Source organism: Micropterus dolomieu, linkage group LG19, assembly GCF_021292245.1.
Source record: "Micropterus dolomieu isolate WLL.071019.BEF.003 ecotype Adirondacks linkage group LG19, ASM2129224v1, whole genome shotgun sequence".
Lineage (NCBI taxonomy): Eukaryota > Metazoa > Chordata > Actinopteri > Centrarchiformes > Centrarchidae > Micropterus > Micropterus dolomieu.
The window spans coordinates 27,991,879-28,016,830 of record NC_060168.1 but is presented as its reverse complement, the minus strand read 5'-3'; the positions used below and the strand labels follow the sequence as shown (position 1 = coordinate 28,016,830).

Sequence of the window (24,952 nt, the reverse complement as noted above, 5' to 3'; positions counted from 1 at the left end):
GGGAAGAATCCACTTGGTTTAATTTTTTGTAATTGGGGGGTAAACTAAACAAATAAAGAAAGCTGACTGCAAGACTATTCTCAGTCGACACAATTTTTCAAGAGTGGAAATACTGTCTTTACTGTTTCTATTGCTCACTCTCCCCTCCTACACATATTATACACTGAGAGCACCCTTCTCTTGGGGTTGTTGAAAGTTATTCTAGGAAACATACAGTACAATAGGAAATCTCTAACTGAAGTTGAAATAGATAATGCAGGCTGAGGGAAAGGGTTCACTTTAAAGGTAAATCATAGTGTTTCATTTCAAAATACCTGCTGGGATGCCATGAACATCACAGGATGGTTAATATCTCATACTGTAAGAGTATCCACGGGTGTTTTTTTCCTTTACAGGGCAGATTGCTTGCTCTGATGAGAACACACACAAAAGATGAAACTGGAGACTGAGAGAGAGGAAGAGAGGGAGAAGCGGGAACTCTGAAACTGCTTGTGCATGACTGACAAAGCTGCCTGAGGTTGCAGGAATAAACTGTAACATTGGGGGAAAAAATCATAATGATAAAGTTCTTTTTGTGTGTGTGCAATGAGAGACGACAGCAGAAGGACATACCTCTTCACATGTGTAGTTCACTGTGATATGGAGTGTTCTGGAACTAGTTAACAGCTCCCAGTAGGTGGAAGGTGAAGCACTGATTCTTGTATCTGATTTAGGATCTGTCTTGTCATAAACCTTGCAGGCACCACTGTGAAACCTTCAAACATGCTTCTTTCTCCCTTTTTATTTCCCCTCTTTTCTCTGAGTCTATTTTGCCTGTAGTTATTCCACTCTGCTTGAGCTGGGTTTAAAGTTATGTTGTGATGCATCATATGAAATATTCATTTCAACTTGTCAAGAAGACAAGTTATAAAGGCATGACTCAGCTTTTTTTTTTTATTGAAATTCAGCCTGTGATGTCGTCTTCCCTGTGTCTTTTGTTAGGTTGCTGAGCTCTATTAAACCCGGCCTGGTGAAGAAAATTAACAGACTTCCAACACCCATAGCTGGCCTGGTGAGTCCTCTACCTCCACCCATCCATTATACCTTGTAACTTATACAAGTTTACAGCATTTCCACCAAAACATAAGACTTCTGATTCTCTTGTTTGTTTTTCTATTGGTTAGCAACCTTGGCCTACTGTAGGTGCCTCATATAAAGTACATCATCACCTTTGTCATTGCCGGTGTCTGTTTCCAGGTTGTATTGTATTGTGATATTTGCCAGATTTTTCATTCTTTGTCAAAGCAGCATCAATAAATATTGTGATGTATTTGCAGTTTATCAGTGATACCTTTCCATGGATGAGTATGCGAGAAAAGAATGGAAAGTTTCAAACTGCAATTAAGTTTGTTCTTTTTTGTCATTGTGCTGTAGGAAGCAAGTTCTGGATGCTATTGAACTACAATGTCTCCTAAGGCCCCGATCAGACAGAAAGCACTTTGCAGGTTTAAAAACACGAGGCGCACAGCAATGCCTTTTGGTTGAATTTGGAAAAGAGCAGTGCGCTGCAGGGTTTTTTATGCTGCTAGGCAACCACAGAATCAGCTGTCCTGTCAGTCGAATCAAAGATTATAGCGCCAGCGATCTGTAATCTTCGGTTTGCTGCTAAGCAAATGAGGGTGAGGGTTGTACAAACACGCAGACACCGCTGGTAGTACCACCAGCTGGTCCAGTAGCTCAGTTCAAGGCTTATTTTAGGATGTGTCGGGGACAGTTTGTTACAGTCTCCTGACAATCCAAGCAACTGTAAACTTATGTTACCACAACTAGGGCCCATGTCTCCATTCATTTGATTGGACAATGGAAAAAAACGCAAATGACGTTGGGCGCATTTCTGCACAGAGTTGAATTTTTTCCTACTTTGTGCGCTTAGAAAGCTGCTTCGAAATCAAAAAAGGCGCCTCTCACTGCAAAAAAAAAAAATATGTCTGCTCCGGGTCTAAGGCAACAGCTGCAGACATTTACATTTGCATTACATTTACTCATTTAAGTGATGCTTTTATCCAAAGCGACTTACAATTGCTATTAGGGCTGACCCTGCATAGTCGAAGATTTGACCAGACCCTGATTCAACTGTCAATCTCACAGTCAAAGCTTCGCAACGGCGTTATGAAATGAGGATCATACCATTTTGGTGATATGGGGGTGCTCAACATCTGATTTTAAATAGAACTACGAGTTTTCTCCCAATAAGTTAATATGCTGCCTATGACAATATACACTTCAGCATATAATGCTGTGAATAAAAATGTGAAAAGAAAGAAGCATTTCATAAATGTTTTTAAAGTGTGTGAATAAATGCGTAATGTGTGTGTAGTGGCAGAGTAGTGGCCGCCACACAGACACTCATATGATTTGACTATCAGTCGACTATAAGCAAGACTTGACAATTCTGATTCGACTATGTAAATCCTCAGTCGGGGACAGCCCTAATTGGTATATATTCAGTAGTAGGTTGGGTTGTATAAAGTCACCTAAAAAAAACAGAACTTGTCTTCTGGACTTTTCCTCCCGTGATTCCTTTCACAGCAGCAGCTGAGCTTCTTGTTGAGGAGGTGTGTTGACGACGTAGCCTTTAGCTAACGAATCTCCTGTGTTGTGACTTGTAACGTAATCACCATGTTTCTTTGATAAATGCTACAATGTGCCGCCTAACCTGGGGGCCCCCCGAAGTAAAGTGTATGTGTGGGGAAACACTGAATGAACCGTGTTTTTCTTTTTACAAGCCAGGTCAGTGTCAACCGGCACTTTCTCTACCGCCATCTTGTTAGAGAGTTTGTGGGTAGACGGCTGCGTGCAGACGCAGAGGGAGGGGCGGGGCTGCGCGGTGAGGAAGGGAGAGGCGCAAACGCCTTAACTCAACATCAAACTATATCGGTATAAACGGTATTGTCTAATTTCATATCTCTTTTGAAATTATATCGGTATACCTCAGATACCGATATACCACCCAGCCCTACTGTCAGAGGTCGCTCGCCTTTGAAGCAACTAGGGGTAAAGTGTTTTCCTCAGGGACACATTGGTGGATGTTGTCGCGATAATCATGTGACATGCAGATTTAGTGGCTTGGGCAGACTTTACATTATACAGTACCAGGTGTGTTATCAGAGTTTGATTATCTGAAAGATCTCACTTTTCTGTCCTCGCAGCCAAGGTGTCCATCAGTACCTGTGTGTGACACTAAGCCCTTAATGGCCCACTTACTGTACAGTAAGACAGTTTTGCTGACACATATCATCTGTAAACGTCCTTTGACGCAATATCAACATAAATTTATCTTTCCGTTGTATTTCTTTGACTAAGCAAAATTTGTTTGATTCACTTAAACTGTCAAGTTTTCTTTCCTCTGAGTAGGAAGAATACTGAATAATGTACAGTGCTGTCGCTGGTTTTATTTAAGAATCACCTCCTGCTTTGAATGAAAGCCTGTGAATTTTAGTAGACATGAACACTGATACATTTCAGTAGAGTACAGTGCAATACAGTGGAGCCCTTTCATGATGTCTTAAGATCTGGATGAAGTGACCTTTCAGGAGCAGGACCGACATGTTAACAGAGGCACACTGAAAGTTGATCACATAGGAGCTCACGCTGTGTACTTCTGTCTCTCTTTCTTTCCAAACTTGCTCTCACTTGCATTCCTAACTTCTAAAACTGTAAGAAATAGTTGTTTAACATTGTGGGTAATTTGTTGATAATCTTGTAAAACAGTACACACCAGGTCAAAGCTTTGTATTTAGAATTAGAAACACTGTATCTGCGATGGTTTGATAGATCTGTGAATTAGCACTAATACTGGCCACATACTGAGATTCTTTTATTCCCTTTTCAGCGTGTTTTTAAAGCAAATATCTGTTGCCATCTCCCATTGTGAAAATGTGTCATTATTATTTATATCAAATACAGGCCACAACAGTGTGATTAAATAAATGAAACCGCCAGGTTGTTTTATTTCCTTATTGGCACTGGTACAGGAAGTCAAGATTGCGTTTATTATTGTATTTATTGAACGAGTCCCTATGAACATAATGACAGACAAAGGAGGTTAAAACATGATGATGGTATACATGAAAATGGAGCTTGGTATTATTTGGACCACAGCATTTCAGAACAGACCAGGAAGTCTAAGTTGGGCTTTTCTTATCTCATGGCGTTACTAATGGCTGCCAATAAGCCTTCTCTGGCTTTTTACAAGTGTTGGATAATTAAACCGTTGCGGTCTTTACAGGCCTTTTATTTTTCTCACAACACAATCACTGCTAAAATAACAATTGATTATCCTGTTAGAGCTTTTAAACCCAAGAGCTTCTGTGCTCACTTCATTTGGTATGTGATCTATACATAAACAAATATTTCTTCATCTGATTTTACCATCCGGTGTTTTTCACAATAATCGATCGTTTTCCTCTATTTGCGGCCTAATGGACTCTAATCATCTGCACTGGTTGACAGTCATGTCTTTATTAGTGTTTTAAAGGCTTTGTAAGGGCTGTCATTGATCAATCAGGGCACAGTGCCACTTTTCTACCTAGCAACAGTACACTGTAAAAACTGTTGACCTTCACAAATTGTTTAATGAAGTGTTTAATTGTCAAATCTTGATTTCAGTAAGATAAATCAAACTGCCAAAATCAAATGAGAAAATTGGATTTGCATTAGCAGCTCCACTTCATTCTAATGATATCAATGGCAAGTGGACACACTACCATCAACACTTGTTTGTGTTAAAATCTGTTATGTAAGCCCAGTAACAAATAGCTGCTTGTCCATTTTTTGTTAGTGTAAATGAGGCATTGATTCAACTTGATGGCAATTTTGGGGCCATATAGTTGCATTTTTTATTTGTTATTGTGGATGATACTTCAAAGATTGTGTGATTGCTAACTCTCTTTTTTAGTTTGTGTCACAAATTTGTATGGTATCTCAAACAACAGTGACGCAGTGCAGTTAATAGACGAAAAACATTACATGACCATCACTAATTGGCCCAAAGGGGCAGATGTATCATCCACTGAAGACAACATGTTTACTTCAGAAGTTTGAAAGGTAAAAGAAATATCCCCTGCTGGTTTTATTCCTGTCTAAACAATATGACCATCCATACTTTGGTTTCATAATTCTGCCCTATAGCTTCCTGTGGTGTTGCAGGGGTTTGTCTTCCTCTTGGCTGTGATTAAAGAGGTGAGAAACACATAAACAAGGAGTCTGCTGTTATCTGGCCCACCCTAATAAAACATAGGCTACCCCCCCTTCCTCTTCCTGTTTGGGGGGTAATGGGAAAATGAGTCTCTGAGGAGGTTTGGCTGTTTTGTAATTAGAGCAGCTACCTCCGTGCTTTGGCAGCTCGGCCTGTATGGGCTCAGTGTTCGTCTGAGCAGGTTGGTTGTTTCGTGCTCTGTTCCCAGCCGTCTCTGAGCCGACTGGTATGCTCATGTTTTACGGTGTGTAAACAAGACACGCAGTGGAGATTACCCTGCAAGTTGAATGGTAGTAATTCATGTTTAAAAATGTGTTGTTTTTAAGTTTAGGGCAACTGGTATTTGTGTTACATTTCAGTGACGTACATAAAAATAATAAAATAAACACTTCATAGTTTTATGTAAAACCCTTGTAATTCCAGCTTTAGGGAGTTTCATATTCATTTGCAGTGAGTTCTTTTCAAGCCCATAAAATAAACTAAAATATCATGTCAGTCATGCAGAAGGATATATTTCGTACCAGAAACGCTTACATCTCGGATATAACGAGGAGTTTACTAGAAAATGATAAATGAATAAAATTAAACTAAAAAATATGTGTGTATTATGGCCTGTCCATTACTCATTTTTGATAAATTGATAAAGATTAGCTTGTCAAGCTGCTCTGAACACCACTGTTTCTAAAAAAACATGCAGTATCTATATTATATATTCATATTCACAGGTACTGAAATAACTGCAATTGGCCAGTATTGGCTGACATGCTGGTCTAACTCTAATTAGTATGCGTAGAAACTGACCATTACAACAAATATAATTTTTCTTCTTCTGTGTAATATCAGTATGTAATGGTGAATCCCAAAAAAACTAAATGTCACAACAACACATGCAGCACTTTGGTGTCTTTTGAGCGTGGAACATTTGAGGCACAGTCTTATTTTCAAGTGTTATCCTTCCAGGGAGAAAAATAATCAGGAACATATCTTACTGACATCCAAGTGGCTTGTTTCCTAATCCTGGGCAGCTTTCCTCTGGATTCTGTCAAGAACCAATATCAGGGCGTGAACACTGATCCTCTTCCCTGAGAAACCTTGGTCGTCTAATCGTGGTTGTACGATATTGATTACAGTGAGGGAGTTATGTTCAAAGGAACCTTTTTTTTTCTTCTCACACACTTATACACATGTAACTACAGCAAACACACACACACACACACACACACAATACTAATCATCATCATATGCACAGCCAGTAATGCTGGAACCTGGAATGTGGTGCTCTCAGACAATTGGGGTTTACTTTATGCTAATTTGTATTTATAGAGTTCGGTCTACTGCTAATTCCAAATAATCCTTAACTTTTACCTCTGAACGTGTTTCGATTTGGTTCTAAATGCCATTTTAGATGTCTAATTATGCTGTATTTATTACTTCATTTTATCTCTTGCTTATTTTACCAATGTTGGTATTTCCACACTGGGAATAACTTTTGCTTCAATTTATTATGACTTTGTGTCAGAGTTAACCTCCTACCTCCCTGTCCTTCTACAAACACATTCAGCTGTCAGTCATTTCATTGCGGTAGACGCCCAGTTTCCTCTGGCAGTGACCTGCAAATCACCACAAAGTTATGCTCACTTCTTAAGACACAAACACTCTCACACTCTCCAAACACCCATTAAATGATCTTGCCATTATGCAAGTTTCTACTAAATAAGCCTGTTTAATTTCAATGTTTATGAATCCAGGCCGTGTGAAATACCAGCTAAGGGAGAAAAATGTAGTTAGATGTTCTTTAACTACTGAAGTTAGAGTTGAAGCTGCTTTGTAATAGCTGAAATTGTTGTTGTTGTTGTTGTCAACACCACCAGATCCTCATCTAGCCCCTGGCTAGAACTTTTCAAATGCTCCCCATTTTATACTTCTCTATGGTTTAGTGGCTTCTTATCATACAGGTCCTAAGGGCATGTCTCTTTACAGTGCCTATAGCACAACATGCAGGTAGGGCTGATAGGCACATTATTATAGCAACCATGATTACATTGTTTTTATTTCATTTTTTATTACTCACCTGAGAACAAACATCAAAAGCTGAGAGCTGTCAATAGCTTCTGCTCTCTTCCACAGTTAGCCAGCAACTCCAATTTAAGTAAGCATGGATTAAGTATGCTTGCTCAACTGCAGAGAGGTTTGTTTATGTACTTTCTGTGTATTTGAAAGATCCTCCCAGTTGTTAAACATTACTACAGAATCCCCACTTATGGGGAGATTTGGGTCATATTTGGTCCCTGTTACAGCCCCCCCCCCCTCCCAAGGGAGTCCCTTATTGTTTAGAGTGATAGCTCATTTCTGATATCTGGAAAATGTTCTTAAAAAGAGCCCACACTGATATTAATTGAATGCTACTTAATCCCACTGTAGCTGTGTCCTCCCTGGAGTAAAACTGTCAAAAGAGATTGTTGTGTCCTCACTCAAAGAGGTGTGTGTGTGTGTGTGTGTTTGTGTGTGTGTGTGTGTGCGTGTGTGTGTGTGTGTGGGCGGGTGGATTTGCTTCTCTGGGAGAGCAGAGATGGCCCTGTCCCAAAAACACAGGAAGCTGCAGGGTGTGTATGGAGAGGGTGTTTTATTATGAATGGGAAAGGATTGTGAGAACAAGTGTTTCCAAATGTGTGTTTATGTGTTTTGTGAGTACATATAAATAAGTCTCGCAGTTGCGTGCGTGGAAGACTTGGAAGGATGCATATATAAAACTGCATTTTATCTAAATGTGTGCATATTGCATGTGAATTTAAGAACATTGTATTTGTGTTTTGGTGCGTGATAGAGATAAAGAGTGAGTGCTTGGGACAATCAGGGTGGAGAGGAAGTGGTGACACCCAGAGAGAGAGAGAGAGAGAAAGAGAGAGAGGGGCTTTGGCTGTGTCCCTCTGAAGGATAGAGAGACGGAAACCGAAAGAGAGATCCTGGGAAAGGGAGAGGAGAGCTTGGCTCAGGTTGCGTCCAACAAAGAGATTGTCTGAGAGCAGAGGGGAGCGAGGGAGAAAGACCAAGAAGATGGGGAGAGAGTGAAAGATAGAGAGGAAGAGAAAGACAGAATGATCGAGGGAAGCAGGTGAAGGAGGAGAGATAAAAAGGAAGCAGGAGGCACGTTAAGTAAGCTAAAGGTGAAGAGTGAAAGTTGGAGTAATCTGAGAGGAGATGTACGGAAGCTGGCCACAAAACCTGGTGGTGTCACGTTTCTGTCGAGCAGGTATCCTGATTTTTTTGTGTGTGTGTGTGTGTGTGCAAAAGAGAAGAATTAATCCTCGTCAAATAGTAAAATAAGTTGCCTGGACCCTTGTCATCTCTTGTAGTTTTACATATCTACATGTGTTTGTATACGCTTGCCTGACAGAGAGACCTTGAAAGGGTTGTTCAGAGGTGTGTGTGTGTGTGTGTATTAGAGAGTAAGAGGCTTAATGTTCAGTTAAAAGGTATATTGATGTTGTATCAAATTATCTATATGTATGTTCTTCTACGTGAGGACCTAGAAGGAATTTAAAAAATGGTAAACTAACAGTGGAGCAGTGCTGAGAATGAATTTGAGTTTAAAAGTCAGATAGCTTGGGGGAAAACAGTCTGGTGGTGCGACAACAGAAACAGGCAAACAGGTGAACAGGCTCGGAAGTTTGGTATAAAACGATCTTTAGAGCAGTTTTAATCACCCACTGCAGAGCCCTCTGGTCCTGTGCCGTGCACATCCCATGCCAGTTTACGATATTTTCAGTCAGGATGCTTTCTATTGCTCCTCTCTAAAAGCTGAAAACCTTCTTAAGCTTCCTCAAGAAATACAATTGTTTTGGAGCTTTCTTCACCAGAGTGGAAATGTGAGATGACTATGTCAGGTTCTCTGTGATGCTGATTCCCAGGAACCTGAAACTGTTCACCTGCTCTTTATATGGTTGTTTGAGGGTTAAGACTTTGTTTAAAGCCATATTTCACTGCTGGAAAGATGGTCTTTTGATAATACAAGGCTGCCTATACAGTAGACAGTAGTATAACCAGAGAAAGGTCATGTAGCACCAATTTTAGGTCTCACTTGTAAAAGAGGTTTTAATCTCAATGTGACTTCTTAGTTAAATAAAGATTAAGAAGAAAACAAAGGATAAGGCCTGTGGTTTTCCCATTTACTCAAAAGGTAGAAAACCTGGTTGTACCGGGCCCATTGCCTTCCAAGGCTGCCACTCCCAAACTTTCCCAACTCGGACAAATAGCCAGTCAGAGCTACTAATGGTGATGCTTGATGCTCAGCTTAGGCTGCCTCTTTGTTGTCTATAAACCGTAATTCCTCTGCACTGTGTTCTGGTTCATAGAAGTAGCATATAAAATGTCTGCACATTACACTATTCAAATTTCTTCCATATCTAAAGGAACATTGCCTTCTGCCAATGGTTGTTTTAGCCAAGTGACTTTGGACAGGATATTTTGATTTTGGAGCGGTGAGGAGCCACCCCTCACTCGGCTTGACTGTCCGTGGAGGAGGGCATACGAAAAATGCGGAAGTACAATTTGGGGAGCTCTGGGTGCAGGCAACATGGAGGGAAATAAACCATTGTCTATTTGCATAGACTACCCACACTGTAATGTTACAAAGCTGGTTGAAAAGTTTAAGGTTAAAATCGTGGTTATATTTAATGGTAGCGTTAAGATTAGGGGAGTCATTATGTCATTGAGAATAGATTTACTGTAGTGTAGAGGTAATTCTTCGGCTGTGTTTAGATATGTGTCTATTAGAGGGTGACACTGGAGTGGATTTCAATCCTGTCTCATCCCGCTACCAAAAAATTAATCCTATCCTGTCCCAATCCTATGAAAGGGTAAGAAAAGAACAGTCCAAATCCCGGAATAGCTCCCGTCTTATCCCGTCCAGTAGAAAATAGCATTTATTCATATTAGAAATTACATATTTATATGTAAAACGTTTGATTCCTGTCCCGCCTGCTCCCAGTTACTATTTTTTGCCTGTCTCGTTCCATTCACTTGATGAATAGTGAAATTGACTATCCCGCAGGAATCCCACAGGTATCCCATGACCCACAGGATTCCCGAAAAAAATGTCAATGTAGTGTCCATATTTGAATTAACAGTGTGTAAAATAATGAGCCAGACTTAACTTTATTTTATTTGCTGTGTTGTAGTAATGCCAGTGGTGTATTTTGTACAATAACTGAATGATTTAAAGTGATTCAAAGAAGTGTGTGTGCACCATGACCTTGTGCAGTTAATGAACCTGACCTTGCTTTGCCTTCGCTCTTTGCAAACAGCGTATTTGTCCTGATGAAACTGTGTGTGTGTGTTCTGTGCAGGACAACCTCAGTGTGTTTCTGCGCGGCTGTGAAGAGTTGGGACTGAAAGGCTCCCAGCTGTTTGACCCTGGAGACCTGCAGGACACGTCCACTCGCCCTACCGCTAAGTAAGACTCAAAGCTTTAGTGTTACGTTTCTGCTCTACTTTTTGTGTTTGTGTGTATGTGTGTGTTTGTGTATTTCTTTCAAATTTGTTCCTAAGCACCATTTGAAGAAGTCTTTGACAGGAAAGTTATAGATCTTTTTAAAAGGTTCTCTATGTAGCATAGTAATTACTTTATTATTTAGAGATGTATGACCATTACTAAAAGTCAACCCTTAAAGGTGATTATATATTTTTTTTATTTATCTAGTTTATTTGTAAGGAACCGTGTACAATATTAAACATAACCATACCTCTTGCCCCCGCTAAATTTATGAGGCTCGGACGCAGCAGTGTTATAGTGACAAGAAGAAAGGATTTTTGGATCATCATACTTTGATGTAGTGTGATGGAAAGTGAAGCCAAACCTGCATTCTTTCTAATGGCCAGGAGGGGAGACTGTACTGGTTTCAAAAAGAAGTGAGATTGTACAGATGTTAATGAGAAAATTACCCTACTTCTTACTTGATTTATTACCTCAGTAAACCCTCTTTAATACAGCATGAAGCTCATTTTGTAAATTATGGTCCCACTTACAGTAGAATAGAGCATGGTGCCTTGTGATTGACAAGTTGCTACCACAGGGACCTACAGTATTAGTCAGGATAGAGGCGAATCATATCTGCTGCACTGTGTACATTTAACTAACCTTGAACTTGTTTTGGGGTGCTGTTGGTGTCTTCATCTAAGAACTTTGATCCTTTCACAGTGTGTTTTCAGTTAATGAAAGTTAATTGGAACATTTTGGTTGTCTAAAAATGTCTTGTCCAGCGTTTGGTTGTACTAAGTGTTCATTTTTTTGGTAGATTTTTTCAGTTAAGTACACGTTATTTAAAGCCTGTTTTTCACCAGCCAAAATTAGCTTCCTAATTAATATCACAGTTAACGTGGATTACAGATGCACCTTACCAAGTTAGCTAGTCCCACGCTCTCGTCCATATATGGACACTTCTGGTTTTTTGGCTACTGCCAAAATGCCAAACTCAAGTCTTCAAAACTGTAGTCCAAAACCCAGTGGGTGTCATCACGGTGGCTACGTCCACTTCTTTTATACAGTCTATAAATATGACGTATAACAGTGATTTAACAATAATATATGAGCAAGCAATGAAGGCCTGATTTGTGGCAGCAGATGGAGTGTGCCCAGTAGGAATGCAATGATTACAGATTTTGTTGGTACGATTATTGTCAGAGAAATAATCACGGTTTCACGATTATTACGATTATTATGCATTAATTAATTTCACAACACTAGTAATGACTTAAGTTGATTTTTAATATTTAATTACATTAACAATTATATTTCTATATATGTAAGTATTATTAAGAGGAATATTAACTTTTATCCCCCACAAAGGAGGGGTATAAACTGTATCAACTCTCATCCATACATATGTTTTAGTGAAAATTAGTGAGTGCAGTGTTAACTGAAATGCAGTGAATTGGTAGCCTATAGTCCTGAAAGTCTATAAGCTCCTGATGTATGTTAGTGTTTTACACCTGGCAACATTTTCAGCACAGACAGAAGACAACATGATGTAACCTTAAATGTTCAGTGACTGAAGGTGTTATAAGGACTACGTTCTGTCTTCCATAAAGGCGCTTTCAGAAAATAAGCGATTTGCACTGCTCAGCACTAAAGTTCAACTTCTTTGACCGTGGTGTGTATGCGAGCTCACCGTGCGGTGCACGTTGCTCAACGCAGCAACAAACAACCCTGGTGCGGCGCAAGCCATTAAAAAATAATGGGCCTCATAGCGCAGTGGGGCTGTCGTTGCGGTGGGTCTGAAAGGTTTCATGCTGTTTTGTTTGTTTACGTTGCACTGAAAGCTCGATTTTAAGTGACAGGTTTATATTTGATTTCCTACCAACTTGCTATGTTATTTAAAATAATGTATTAGGTCTACCTTTACTTGGGCATGCAAAGCTGGGTGGTGATCCCGCAGGTGCTGCATCAAGTTTAATGTAGTTATTTGCTCCTTTAGCAGCAACCTTTTAACGGCAAGTTTTTGAACAGGTGATCAGTCATCTTCAGTAACACCCTGGTCAGACTTGGTATACCTGAAATGCTCCCACACTGCCGACTTCAGCCGTTTCTCTGGTGGAAATAAAGCTTCACAGCTTAGTCCCTCTGCAAGTTCAGCCAGTGTGCAGTGGGTGGTGATGGCGCAATGGGTAAGACTTTGCCTTTTGTGTAAGAGACCAGGGTTGCTCCAGTTGTGCGACCTCTGACATATAGCAATTGTAAGTTGCTTTGGATAAACGTGTCAGCTAAATGAATAAATGTAAAAGTTCAGTAGTCTCTGATAAGCGCAACACTTCAGCTTGTGTACCGCTCCTGTAACTTTGTTTTCGTTTTGTGCAATTTGCCACAGTTTAGTTCCGTGCAACAGAAACACTTGTGTAGCGGGGCCTTTACGATTAATTAACCATGACATTTTAAGGTGCGGTTAATAGTGAAATCCAGTAATCGCTGCATCCCTAGTGCCCAGTTGTTGCTGAATTGTAGATGATTAAATTCCCATTTTCTGAGCTTTAGGGAATCTTTAAGGACTTCTCTTCCAGTGGCAAGTTCACTCTTGCCTTAGAAAGAGGAGCTAACAAAACAATCTCACCTCAAGGTCCATTTAGTAGCTTTTCTGGAGAATTTGTGCAAATTTTCATAATGAAAGAAGGCTTGTAATTTATTAAGTGGATGGACCGAGTGTTGATGATGAATAGTTCAGTGGTGTGTTAGTAGATCGCTTATCTGAATCACTGGGTGTGTGATTCTCTAAGTGTCACTCTTTGTCACCCTGTTTTGTCATTCTTTGCATCAGACAATCGCCCAGTCCACTGCCAACATAAATAACTGAGAGTCAGTGGAAGTTTGTAGAGCCTGTTTCAGTGAAGCAACAAAAGCATATCTGTTAGACACAACTGTTCTCTGTCCAAATACAGTGCAAGGGTTTACATCACTCACTGAACCATGACTCTTATTTTGTTGCTTGATAACAAAGGCAAGTGCATATAGTTTATTTATTTATATGTTTGTGTGAACGTGTGGGTGTGTCAGTGTGTGTGTGTTGCATGTGCTTTCCTCATGCTGGCTGTGCAACAATGTGGTTTCATTCACGAGTTTAGAAAGGTACTGCTGGAGATGAGGGGAAAGAGAGAGAGAGGACAGTGCTAATATTATCTGGTCTCAGGAGGAGCTGCTTGACTGGCTTTGTCAGGACGTGTGTGTGTGTGTGTGTGGCTTTTGTTTCTGAGCATGTTTACAAGAGTAATCATCATTCTGTTGCTGTGTTTTAGCTCCAGTTTAAACAAGGACACGTGTTGTGTTATTTTCAGTAATAGTCCATGGACCCCTGTCTATGCCTCATTTACATTTCTTCAATAATAATGTAATGATATTTTTGACATTATTTTTTGCACAATTATTTTGTTAACATAGCTTGACATTGACATAGACATAGTAATACACAGGAGACACCTGTGTGAAATTTACAAATTAAGTTATTTTTGTTGTTGTTATGGGATTGCGTGGTGTGTGGACAGAGAGGACCCAAATGCAGCACTCTGAGGGAAGGAGGTTTATTGAGGGAAAAAGGGTGAGAGGGACTGGAGTGGAGGGAGAGGAGGACGTCGGAGAAGCACAGGCACGGGGAACCAAGGAGACAGGGGGCCAGGGAGTTGGGGAACACAGGGGCCGAGGAAGCGAGGCAAGGCGGGGGAACAGGGAGGACGCAGTGAGGGAAGTCCGAGGAGGAGTGGGCCAGTGGATGAGCCCAGCCGAACGGGGGACGAGGGTGAGTGTACCTGGGAGGGAAACAGACAGAGAGACAAGGTTAGGGAAGACAGCGACAAGGCACAGGGTAAATGTGAAAAAACAAGAAACATGAAAGCCTGAACGTGGAGGTGGCACCGGGTATGGAGCAACGACGATCAAGCGAGGATGGTGTGGAGAACCGGGGTTGAAATACAGGCAGTCATGAGGTGAATATTGGCAGGTGTGGCAGGCTGACGAGGTGGCTGATGGGATGCAGGTGCAGGTAGTTGGCTGGGCTCAGGAGCAGAGGGAGAGAGAGAGCACACAGGGGAGAAAACACAGGGAGGCAGGCAGAGAACAGAAAACCAAGGAAAAAAGCAGAAAAACTGATAAAAAGGAGAAAAAACCAGGACACTCACCGTCAGCCGGGCTGCCACCACAACAGTTTTTTTCCCTGGTGCTGGGTGTCACGTGACATAAACCAACATTATGTGTGCTAAGGCTAAAGGCTGTCACTTTTTTGAACAATCAACTTTGAATGAATTTTAAAGGTTCAGTGTGTGTAAGTTTTAGTGGTTTTAGAGAGGGTTGCGAATTGCAACCAGCGACTCACAGTGCATTCACATGCTTCTTCATCTTCGTCTTCTTCTTCATCGTTGTCTTCTTCCTCTACTAAAAATTTATTTGAATACAACCCACACAGCCTATCCTAAAATATATTGTCTGTAGTCACATAGTAGTTGTAGTTCAGTCAGATTGACATGTGAAATTCAAAGGCTCTCCATTGGTCAGCCTGTTTGAGAGCGGAAGCAGGATCACCTTCTCATTCAAGAAACCATCATTTCTATCCTTTTTTATATAACCGCATGGCAAAAATTACACGCAGCAGAGGAGAGACACTACTTGCCTACAGTGCAAGGACATATAGGGTAATGACAAAAAAGTGTTTGATAAAAAGCTGTTTAATTGGTAAGCTGTGTTTATGCTTTTATCCTGTCCTACCTGCTGTTTGCTTCAGCACAAGAGTAAATGTTGCCACATGAAATACTTTCTGATCATATTTTGTTCATTTTGGATGCCTCCGCACTTAAAAGGAAGCATTGGTGTCCTTGTTTAAGTGACCTTGTACTATTGACAGTTGTTATGTAACCCTGTCTCACAAGGAAGGTATTTTTTTGTAGCTTGTACCCATGGCAGGAAGCAGTTTTGGTGCTTCTCCCCCATGAGTCTCTGGACAGGTATTTACTCATCTAGGAAACGGCTTTGAAGAGGAGGCGTAAAGACAGGCTGGTTCTGGTACACTATGAACTCACGCCTAAAATATCTCCTGTTCCTCTGCGTGTTGATGGAAACAGATTGACTTCCAAGATAAGTGACAGGGCGTCTGCAGCTCAGGAGCGGGTCCACTAATCAGAAGGACGATCCCTGGCTCCTCCATACTGAATCCTAATTTGCTCTTGATGGCTGTGGGTCGGTGTGTGAGTGTTTGTGAATGTATTGGTTTCTGATGAGGAAAGAGAGAGAGTGCATTTCTATTATTTTAAAGTTTTGAAATGCCTCAATAAATAAAATACAAATTTATTTTCCTCAATTGTGTAGAAATGCATGATGAAAAACTGCATCGTTATTTATGTAGCAAATGCTTTTCCATTGTAATGATTTGCACTGTTTAACTGATAAAACTTTGCTCAATGTGACATTTCCCTTCAGCTTTTCTAATTTTAAGCATCAAATTGTAGGTAGAAAATTTTTTTTATTTGGAGAAAATATAACTAAATATAAAAAATAAATCATCAAGTTCATCATTGAATTTTCTTGTTCTGTAGAAGTTTTAACAAAGAACATAACTATTGCAAACTTTCAAAAGTGACTATTTCCTTTAATATATTTTATATTTATAGTTTGTAAGATGAGTAAATAAAAGAAGAGTGAGAATAAAACCCATAACTGTTGAAAACTATCTCCAAAATGAACATGGTTATAAATTTGAGATTGACTTTGATAGAGACAAAGACAGAAAAAAGGGTAGAATATGCCCTCTAATAACTTAAATATGATCTCATATCGTGTGGAATCTGTTTGTCGGCTTCTACAAGATAACAGCTGAGAAAACCAACCTGTCTGTGTTTATTTAGTCAGCTGACAGAAAGAGAGGAGGAAGGAGGGGGTTTATAGATTATTCCCTCCAGCTACTTTCACCTTGCTCTTCTTCTCTTCTTTAACTCTTCTCTAACTAAGGTCACTGCTGTCATGGAAAAACTCACGCAACTGCAATTTGGGTGTCACTTGTGTGTTGAGTATATTGGGCTTTGTGGCCCTCAGGCTTTGGAAACTAGTCTTATAATATATACTAAAAATTAAGAAAAATAACCTGGGCAAAAACAAAATGATCAATATGTTCTCTATTCTAAAAATAAGACTTTTACATTACGACAGCAATATTATTCTGTCATGTAACTAAGACAATAACGAAGAAGTTCTGTTCTGTTTTCCATTTTGGGCAATACATTTTCCATCATCTTTATAAGCTATTTTGTAACCATACAAGATGATCCATTAGATGATCAGTAGATACAGCTACAGTGCAGTGTATACATAGGAAGGACATGTTGACAAGCTGGAATTATACTTCTCTAAAGATACACGTAAACGTCTCTATGAACCTACGCAAAAGAGGGTGTCATGGGTGTTATGGTAAAGTCGCAGAGGACAATCCTGCAAAACACTGCAGCCAGCCGCCTTACGACTAGCACCAGAAAGAGAATATTCCTCCCATCCTGTTTTCTCTCCATTTTATCAAACCAGTATCAACTTTAAGAATGATTGGATCTCCTCTAAGGATGGTTTTGGGCTAGCACTTGGTTATATTGCAAAGTATTAAACTAAAAGAGCCTGAATTCCTTATTTACTTTACTTTACTTTATTTTGTGAGTTGCTTTGTGCTTTGTGTAACTGTTTTCCATAGTTAAGGAGTGACATATCATATCACTTTATTTTGAAAAGTGTGTCTCTGTTGTGTGATGTTTGACCTTTCCTCAGGCTGAACAGATCTTTTGTGGTCAACAGTTAAAGAATAGTAATAATTGAGATGATGGATTTTTTTGAGTCAAGACTAATAGTGAAATCCAGGTCTTGTACGTTGTTGGTACCTTTTTGTCTGTGCTGCTGTGTCTCCCTCTCTTAGCCTAGAAGTATGTACTTCCACAACACAAGTGTGTATTGGGGTCAGTTTTACAACTGCTTCATTCCACTTCCCATTTATAGCTTCAAGTGGTGAACCGCAAGAGCCACATGTTTTCATTTTGGCACCATCTGTGGAGCTAAGTGGCCACTGCTGTGGTGTACATGAACTGCACCTCCCAGAAATCACTTGGCAGTCAAACCTTATGGCCACCATTGTGACATCTGTCTCTTCTGACATCTGACTTTCTGTTAAAGAAAGTCTTTGTGAATGATAATTGCTGATGCAAAATTGCAAATCTAGAAATGAGCCCTCACTCTTTTTCCATGATACAATTTATCTTTTAGATAGCAGAAGTCCAACCGCAGCCATTGATCATAATTGCTGGAAACTAAATCACCAAACAAGAAACTGGAAGTATAGAGTCGGTTAGTTTTCTTTTTCTGCATAGATATGTGGGTGTAGGTTGTTTTAAAAGGTGTCTGCTATTATTTTTATATAAGATATTTCATTAAATAATACCAGAAGACAATGTCTCACTCTCTGTCTCTCTCTTTCTCATTTTCTCAGGGGAAGTGACTGCAGCCGAAAGCTCAAGAATGTAAGTGATACTTCTGGATTACTGTGGGATAATTTGTTTGTGTGCTAAATGTATGTTTGAATGGAAACTGTTATTATGGTCCATGGTGCTGTGGTTGTCACTGTCAGCTGCTCTTATTTTGTCTGTTGCAGCTCTACTAGTTCCGTTCCCTCTAGTTCCCTCAGTCATCTTTATGTACTGTATTATTCTACTACAAAACTACATTCTCTTCTGTTTCTAGTCTGGCTTTATAGTTTGGAGCTATTCTAGCTTTGCCTTTTGTGGCTGTTCCACTTTTATCTATCATATGTGGTTTTCTCCACCAAATACCTGCCTTTGTTCAATATTTTCTGTCTTTTAACTCTTAATTATTCACTTGATTGTCCAACTCCATTCAATTTTTCTATTGTCTTCTTCTCTAAGTATTCTATCAGTTTCTTCTTACTGTTCTTGTTGTTAATTACTGCAGCTCTTCTTGCATTGTCAGTTACACACAGACTCCACTTATGGTAGTGTTTGTAGGTCCCCTTGTTCTGCTTTTTGTATATGTATTAAATTTGGGGGGCTTTACCCATTCTTTCCTTTTAACATGTGGACATCAATACCCTTTTCTGTTATACCTGCTCTTCTTTTTCTGCATTTTCTATCTAGTTTAGTACTTCCTCTTCTGCCTATTGTCTTCTGTGTGTTTCTTATTCTGTCTTCATTCTAAAAATATATTTTTACTGTCTTAGTGTTGTCTATTTTTTGTTAAAATATACTTCAACACCCTTTTATCTTTTTCTAATAATGCTGCTTTAAGAAGAAGAACACATATTGTTAGCCCTGCCCACTCTGCAGTCAAAGCCCCCTCTCTCTCTCTCTCTCTCTCTCTCTCTCTCTCTCTCTCTCTCTCCCACTCCCTCCTGCTCTCTCTGTGATGCTGCTGTGCACTGTACAAGTTAATGTGTTGAGCTGTGGAGCTGGCCTGGGCTGCTAGCTCATTTAGCTGACTAAAGACAGGGACTCTCAGCCACATTAGCCAGCATTTGTGGCAAAGGACGCACAGAATCCCTGCCGCTAATGCTCTAGCCAGGACCTGGTTCCACGATATGCTACTACACATTGGATCTGCCCTGCAGACTCAGACTGAGGACTAGGATTTGATAGCAGCTGTCTCTGCAGCACATCACATAGTGAGAAGCGAAGGAACTGCACTAAGAAGAATTTGCTGATTTGGTGATGAAGGTGTTGTTTAGCAAACAGATTGGATGTTGAAGTAAAAAGAGGGTATTACACAAAATCATGAGATGATCGTTTAGGAGGTGCAGGTGAGAACAAGAATGGCTGTGTAGTGGAAATTAGAACAGCTGTGTGCATGTGTGTATTGTGATGACTACAATGGGGAATTTGTGTCTGTATGTGCCACTACAGGTCTGCGGATTGCGACATGTGCATAAATGTGTGCATGCATGGAATTTTGTCTATGTGTTTATTGTAGTTGCTTTTTTGGGGATATTCATGCCCTTGTATATGCCTCTCTGAAGTGTGTGTGCAAATGAAAAATGAATGAAACAAAGAGATGATTGATGTTTTTTGGTGGAACCTCTTTGACAGGTCTTTCCACATCTGCCAGATCAGACAGCTGCTGAAACTGAAAAAGCAAAGCAAGTGTGACGCTGTACATACTTCACTGTCAGGACACTACTGACATGTTTTCTTTAGACTACTGTAGCTCAATGCTTTTGTTTAATTTCAGTTTTAGTATGACTGCTTGTTGTAGGTCTAGTGCTGCATGTCTAAATCATGCAGGCACAGATGTGCATGTTTTCCCATTGTGCTTTTTGAATCAATACAGATGCATTCAAAGCATACTAGTAAGCAATTAAAAACACATTGGGTGCTGACCCACTTCCATTGGGAACTGGCACGGATGTTATCATTATACTGGTGACACAGAAGCAATACACTGCTGCTCAGGGTGCTAAACAGTCCAGATAATGAAGCATAACTACAGCAGGTGGTTTTTTTTTTATTGCTTTAGTAGAGTACTTGTATAATATGTGCAGTAGCAAGATGAAACCTCATGAGCATGTATTTTACATGAAGACAAATGCCAAGACTGCAAATCTATCACCTTTAGTTCTGATCTATATTTGAGTTCTGGTTTGATCCCCAGCGATCTGGTGTCCACAAGTTTCGTTGACAAAAACATTAAATCCCTCCCTGCTGTAGAGTTGATGATTATAGTGCGTTCCATTTACCTCGGAAAGCGGAGGTCGGAGCTGGGAATGATGTCACACCCGAGTTGACGTCGCACCAGTTGCAAGTCAAAAAACCTTGCTCGGCCAGCTGTTGATTACAACTAGCCAGGTTAGCTATTGTTACGCCGGTTGATTAAAAAACGCATTGTGCAGTATCTACTCATACTAAACACTGTAGTAACACGTCCACAGACAGCAGTTGGACAGCACTTTGTGTACAAACATTTCTATGAGTCACACATACACCGAAGGGCTAATAAACAGTATAAATTACAGTTTTCTCTAACTGTTGATACTCAGAGCAGCCATCTTGGATCACAACGTCGGGGTAGTGCGGTTCTCCTGACTTTCCAAGTCAGAAATCCAACTTAAGGGGGCGTTCCCTTTGAAATTTCCGACTTTGAACTCAGAAATTCCGACTTCCCATGTCAAATGGAACGCACCATTAATAAGGGTGACCCTCTACTTTCCTTTCAGGAATCAGCCACAGAAAGACTTTGTGCTTCTTCTGATGAGCATGCCAGTTCCTTTGCTCTTCCTCCAAGTGTGTTTGAACAGCAGACAGTGTTTACACTGACACTATGACTGAAATAAACACATTAAGCCATGCTGAGCTTTCTTATCAAAGCAGTCCCTGTAGAGTGCTGGTTGACATGGACACAGTAAATATAGCCGGGAACACTTAGCCAACAGTGCTAAGGGTGCAGCTCTGTGCGATGTTCCTGTGACTACACCCAATCTGTACATTCTGCATTTTAGTCATTTAGCTGACTCCAAAGGGAGTCACACTGAATGCAGTAAGCTTCAGTTCCTCAGTCACATTCAGCATTACTTCAGGACATTAGGTTACAAGCAAGGGTCAAAAGTACACCTCCTTCAGCTACTGATTTTACAGGGTCACTGTGTTTGGAGGAGATGAGGTTGATCTGGTAATTTATGCACTCAGGGCTAAGCTAGCGAACAGGCAATTATAAATCACTGTGAGCCCTGAACGGATGCTGTACTTAAGCAGGAGTGTCTGAGAGTGGTTTCAAGGTTAGAACAATGGTTCAGTCTTATCATGTTTGTGTAGGACACATAAGCTAACATGTAACTTCTTTGGAAGAGGCTGGATTGTAATGACAGAAAAGTCGGCTTGTATTGCTTTGTAGGGAAAAAACTGAACAGAGTTGACAATGGTTTACTTGTTTACTTCATGCACTTTTACCTTCCTTCAATACAACAATGATCTGACAAAATATTATTTGTAGCCATTTTAAAGGTTTCATATGTTGGCCTGCAGTGCTACATACATATTTTGTACGTCCATGTTTGTACATGAATATAGTGACTAGCAAATGAAACCTTTTTCTCATACATATCTGTAATTTTTTTCACTTGGCACTGAGATGAGCTATTGTTTTTAAATTATTCAAAGATTTAGCAGCTACCGGTCTATGGTATGGGAACCCTTTGCTTTGACGTTTTCTTTATATACAAAGTATAATCTAATTTTATCATAATGTCTGACAGTTGTTTTGTTTGTTTTTTTACCCCAACCCTATATACCCCATTTAGGTTCTAATTACCATCTACTGGTTGGGTCGTGCTGCCAACGGCTGTACCTCCTACAACGGGCCCACACTGGACCTGAAAGAGTTTGAGGGCCTGCTGTCACAGATGCGAAAGGTTTGTTAAATCATAGTTAGTACTGTCCAGGGCTAAAAATATGAAGAAAATCTTAATCTAAAGTACAGGGACAATACATATATAATACTTATTTAGCTGATGCTTTTATCCAAAGCGACTTAAAATTGCTATATATGTCAGTGGTTGCACGCCTCCGGAGCAACTAGGGGTTAAGTGTATTGCCCTGGGAAATATTGGTGGCTTTGTCGCAGTGGAAATCAAACCAGGGTCTCTCACACTAAAGGCATGTGTCTTATCCACTGCCTCATCGCCACCCCTCGTGCCATCGCCACCCCTCAGTCAGTAGTTGCTGTTGCATTTGTATTACAGATCTCCTAGCAACCACTGCTGGTGGAGTAAAGGATATAGAGAGAGGCTGCCTTTTTCTTGTAAGCAGAAAATCACAGATTTGATCGTCGCATTCACCAAATGTTCTGACGAGATGTACACAGACTTCTTAGAAATCATCTCAGGCAGCATATAACACCCCCCACCTGAGGTCTAGGGATGACCTCTATTAAATCGGCTTCTATTGTCAATCATCTTAACCTGGTTTCACCCCTTTACTGACCAAAAGGGACAGAGAAAAGTTAGCATAAGCGAGCCCCAAAGGCACACACTCAAACTATGACAGCCACTCATGACCATGATGTCATCCCCATGCAATTTATTCCACAATGTGATGTTCCTTTGCTGTTCTATAAAACTCAGAAATCTCTGCCAACTCAGCAGAATTACTTTCCCAGATGTTCACACGTTACTGCTGACCAAAACAAAGCCACGTTCTGTGAAAAAAAAGAATTGATTCAAGGAAATTACGTCAGGTGCACACATTCAAAATTAAATTGGCTTTTCCCATTTCACTTCTAATACTTTATGAAATGGAAGCTGAACTTATTATTTAAATGTTGAATGTGTGGCCGTGTATCATTGGGTTTTTCAGCATATGTTTGATTACACCCACCTGTCTGACCAAAGCACCTTTACAGTGCAATGTCATTGCTTCACCAAAAAAAGCTGAATATATGTTAGACAAGGATTAAGTGAGGCAGAAATTCTGTGGCAGTACAGCCTAGTTGAAAACATAATGCAGAGTTTGTCAGAGATTTGGGAGTTGCATAACAGATGGCTTAGGGGTCAGGAACAGGAAGTCTTTTGGTTCACAGGAAAAGCCTTTCCCCACCTTCCATTAGCTGTTTAAACTGTAGACAGACAATGGGAGGGGTCACTGAGGTGAAGAGAGAGTGATAGAGAGTGATTTGAGCAGAAAAAAGGTGAGAAATGCAGAGAGAGGAAGAAGGAGAAAAAGCAAGAGGGTTAGCAATGATCACTTAGGACTTAACAGTGAGATATTTGTGAGACAAAACTTAAACACGTTTTTTAAATATGGTTTGACCAGGTGAAAATTAAATTCTGTAGGTTGTCAATTGTTATGCATCTTTCCTTTTGTGTAACCATATGATATGCTAATTTGTGCATTTGATATAACGGGGCTTGTGTTCATAAATGTTCAGGAGGCAGAGGAGGCAGAGAGCCCTAAACGCAGCATTCGGGACAGTGGCTACATTGACTGCTGGGACTCTGAGCGCAGTGACTCTCTCTCCCCGCCACGCCACGGCCGTGAGGACTCGTTCGACAGTCTGGACTCCTTCGGTTCACGCTCACGACAGACCCCGTCGCCGGACGTCCTGGTCGCCCGTGGCAGCAGCGATGGTAGGAAATAGTTTACTCTTCACACACTTTCATATTCTCATAGAACACTACCAGTACCTGTTTGAATCGATTGTGAAAGTGTGATGTTGCGGTTAGAATGACTCCCCTTTAAATTAAAGGTTGGAGGTTAAATCTGTTCAATGTGTCATCTTAGCCACAGCCACGTATGCCTTGTAAAAGGGAAGTAATTCAGTACTGGGTGTTTTGTTTGGGTCAATTGTGGTGTACAGATATAGTATATAGATAAATGAGGTCCATTGTCAGTGCTACTGTTGTAAAGCTTGTTTTTCTCCTCCCTGTGTTTTCAGAGGACAACGCCCAGTGCTAGTCAAAGGTTTTTTGAAAGAATAAAGTGAATGATATCCATGATGCCTGTTTTGACATGAAGCTACAGCCACTGTTTCATTTTAGCCATAGCTATGTACCTTGTGAAAAGGAAGAAATTCAGTTCAGGCACTGCTGTTTTTGTTCTGGTCAAATGTAGCTTACAGGCACAGTGTACATACACTGTTAATGAGGTAGTTTGTGTTTCATGTGCGGCTGTACTAAAGGCTGTTGTTCCGCAATGCCCGTGTATGTTCCAAACTGTTCTACATTTATTTAAAGAAAAATTATGTCTATCTGCAATGTCCAAAAAAAAACATGCACAACCCTAGCTACAATTATAAATGCTTTCACACCTGTCATTGTTTCAAACACGTACCAGTTATGTTAACACAGGCTTCACCAACATGACATCCAATGACATTTGTGTCCAGTGATTTAAGAAATAAGACCTTTGATTTATTTGTCCTTGTGGAAACTAGGGTTGGGGAGAAAAATAGATACAGCATAGTATCGCAATATTTTCCGTGGCAATATTGTATCGATACACAATGATCATTGATCTTATTATATAAATTGTACATGAGAAACTTTTTGGTACTATAATAATAAAATCAATTGCTTTTGCAATCCAGGACAAAAGAGTTTTCCTTTGGCGACACAATTTGAAGTTGGAAAAAAGGTAATAAATTGCAATATATCACAATATTTAATAGTTTAAAATCGCAATAATATAGCATCGTGAAATAAGTATTGTGGTAATATTGTA

At 40.1% G+C, this 24,952-nt stretch overlaps 1 protein-coding gene across 10 annotated transcripts in view; it reads left to right on the top strand.

The window, feature by feature from the left end:
* Window positions 1–24,952, top strand: part of LOC123957411 (LIM and calponin homology domains-containing protein 1-like) — a 91,199-nt gene that overhangs the window by 44,748 nt on the left and 21,499 nt on the right. For 7 of the 10 annotated variants that reach the window (XM_046030169.1, XM_046030171.1, XM_046030168.1 and 4 more), the window contains exons 3-7: window positions 982–1,051; window positions 10,582–10,688; window positions 18,226–18,256; window positions 22,036–22,146; window positions 23,661–23,859. In XM_046030169.1, the coding sequence (XP_045886125.1) occupies window positions 982–1,051; window positions 10,582–10,688; window positions 18,226–18,256; window positions 22,036–22,146; window positions 23,661–23,859 (518 nt within the window). Of the gene's footprint in view, window positions 1–981; window positions 1,052–8,457; window positions 8,487–10,581; window positions 10,689–17,989; window positions 18,084–18,225; window positions 18,257–19,163; window positions 19,546–22,035; window positions 22,147–23,660; window positions 23,860–24,952 lie in introns of those variants that run through there. The other 3 variants (XM_046030176.1, XM_046030174.1, XM_046030173.1) reach the window with 3 other exon arrangements.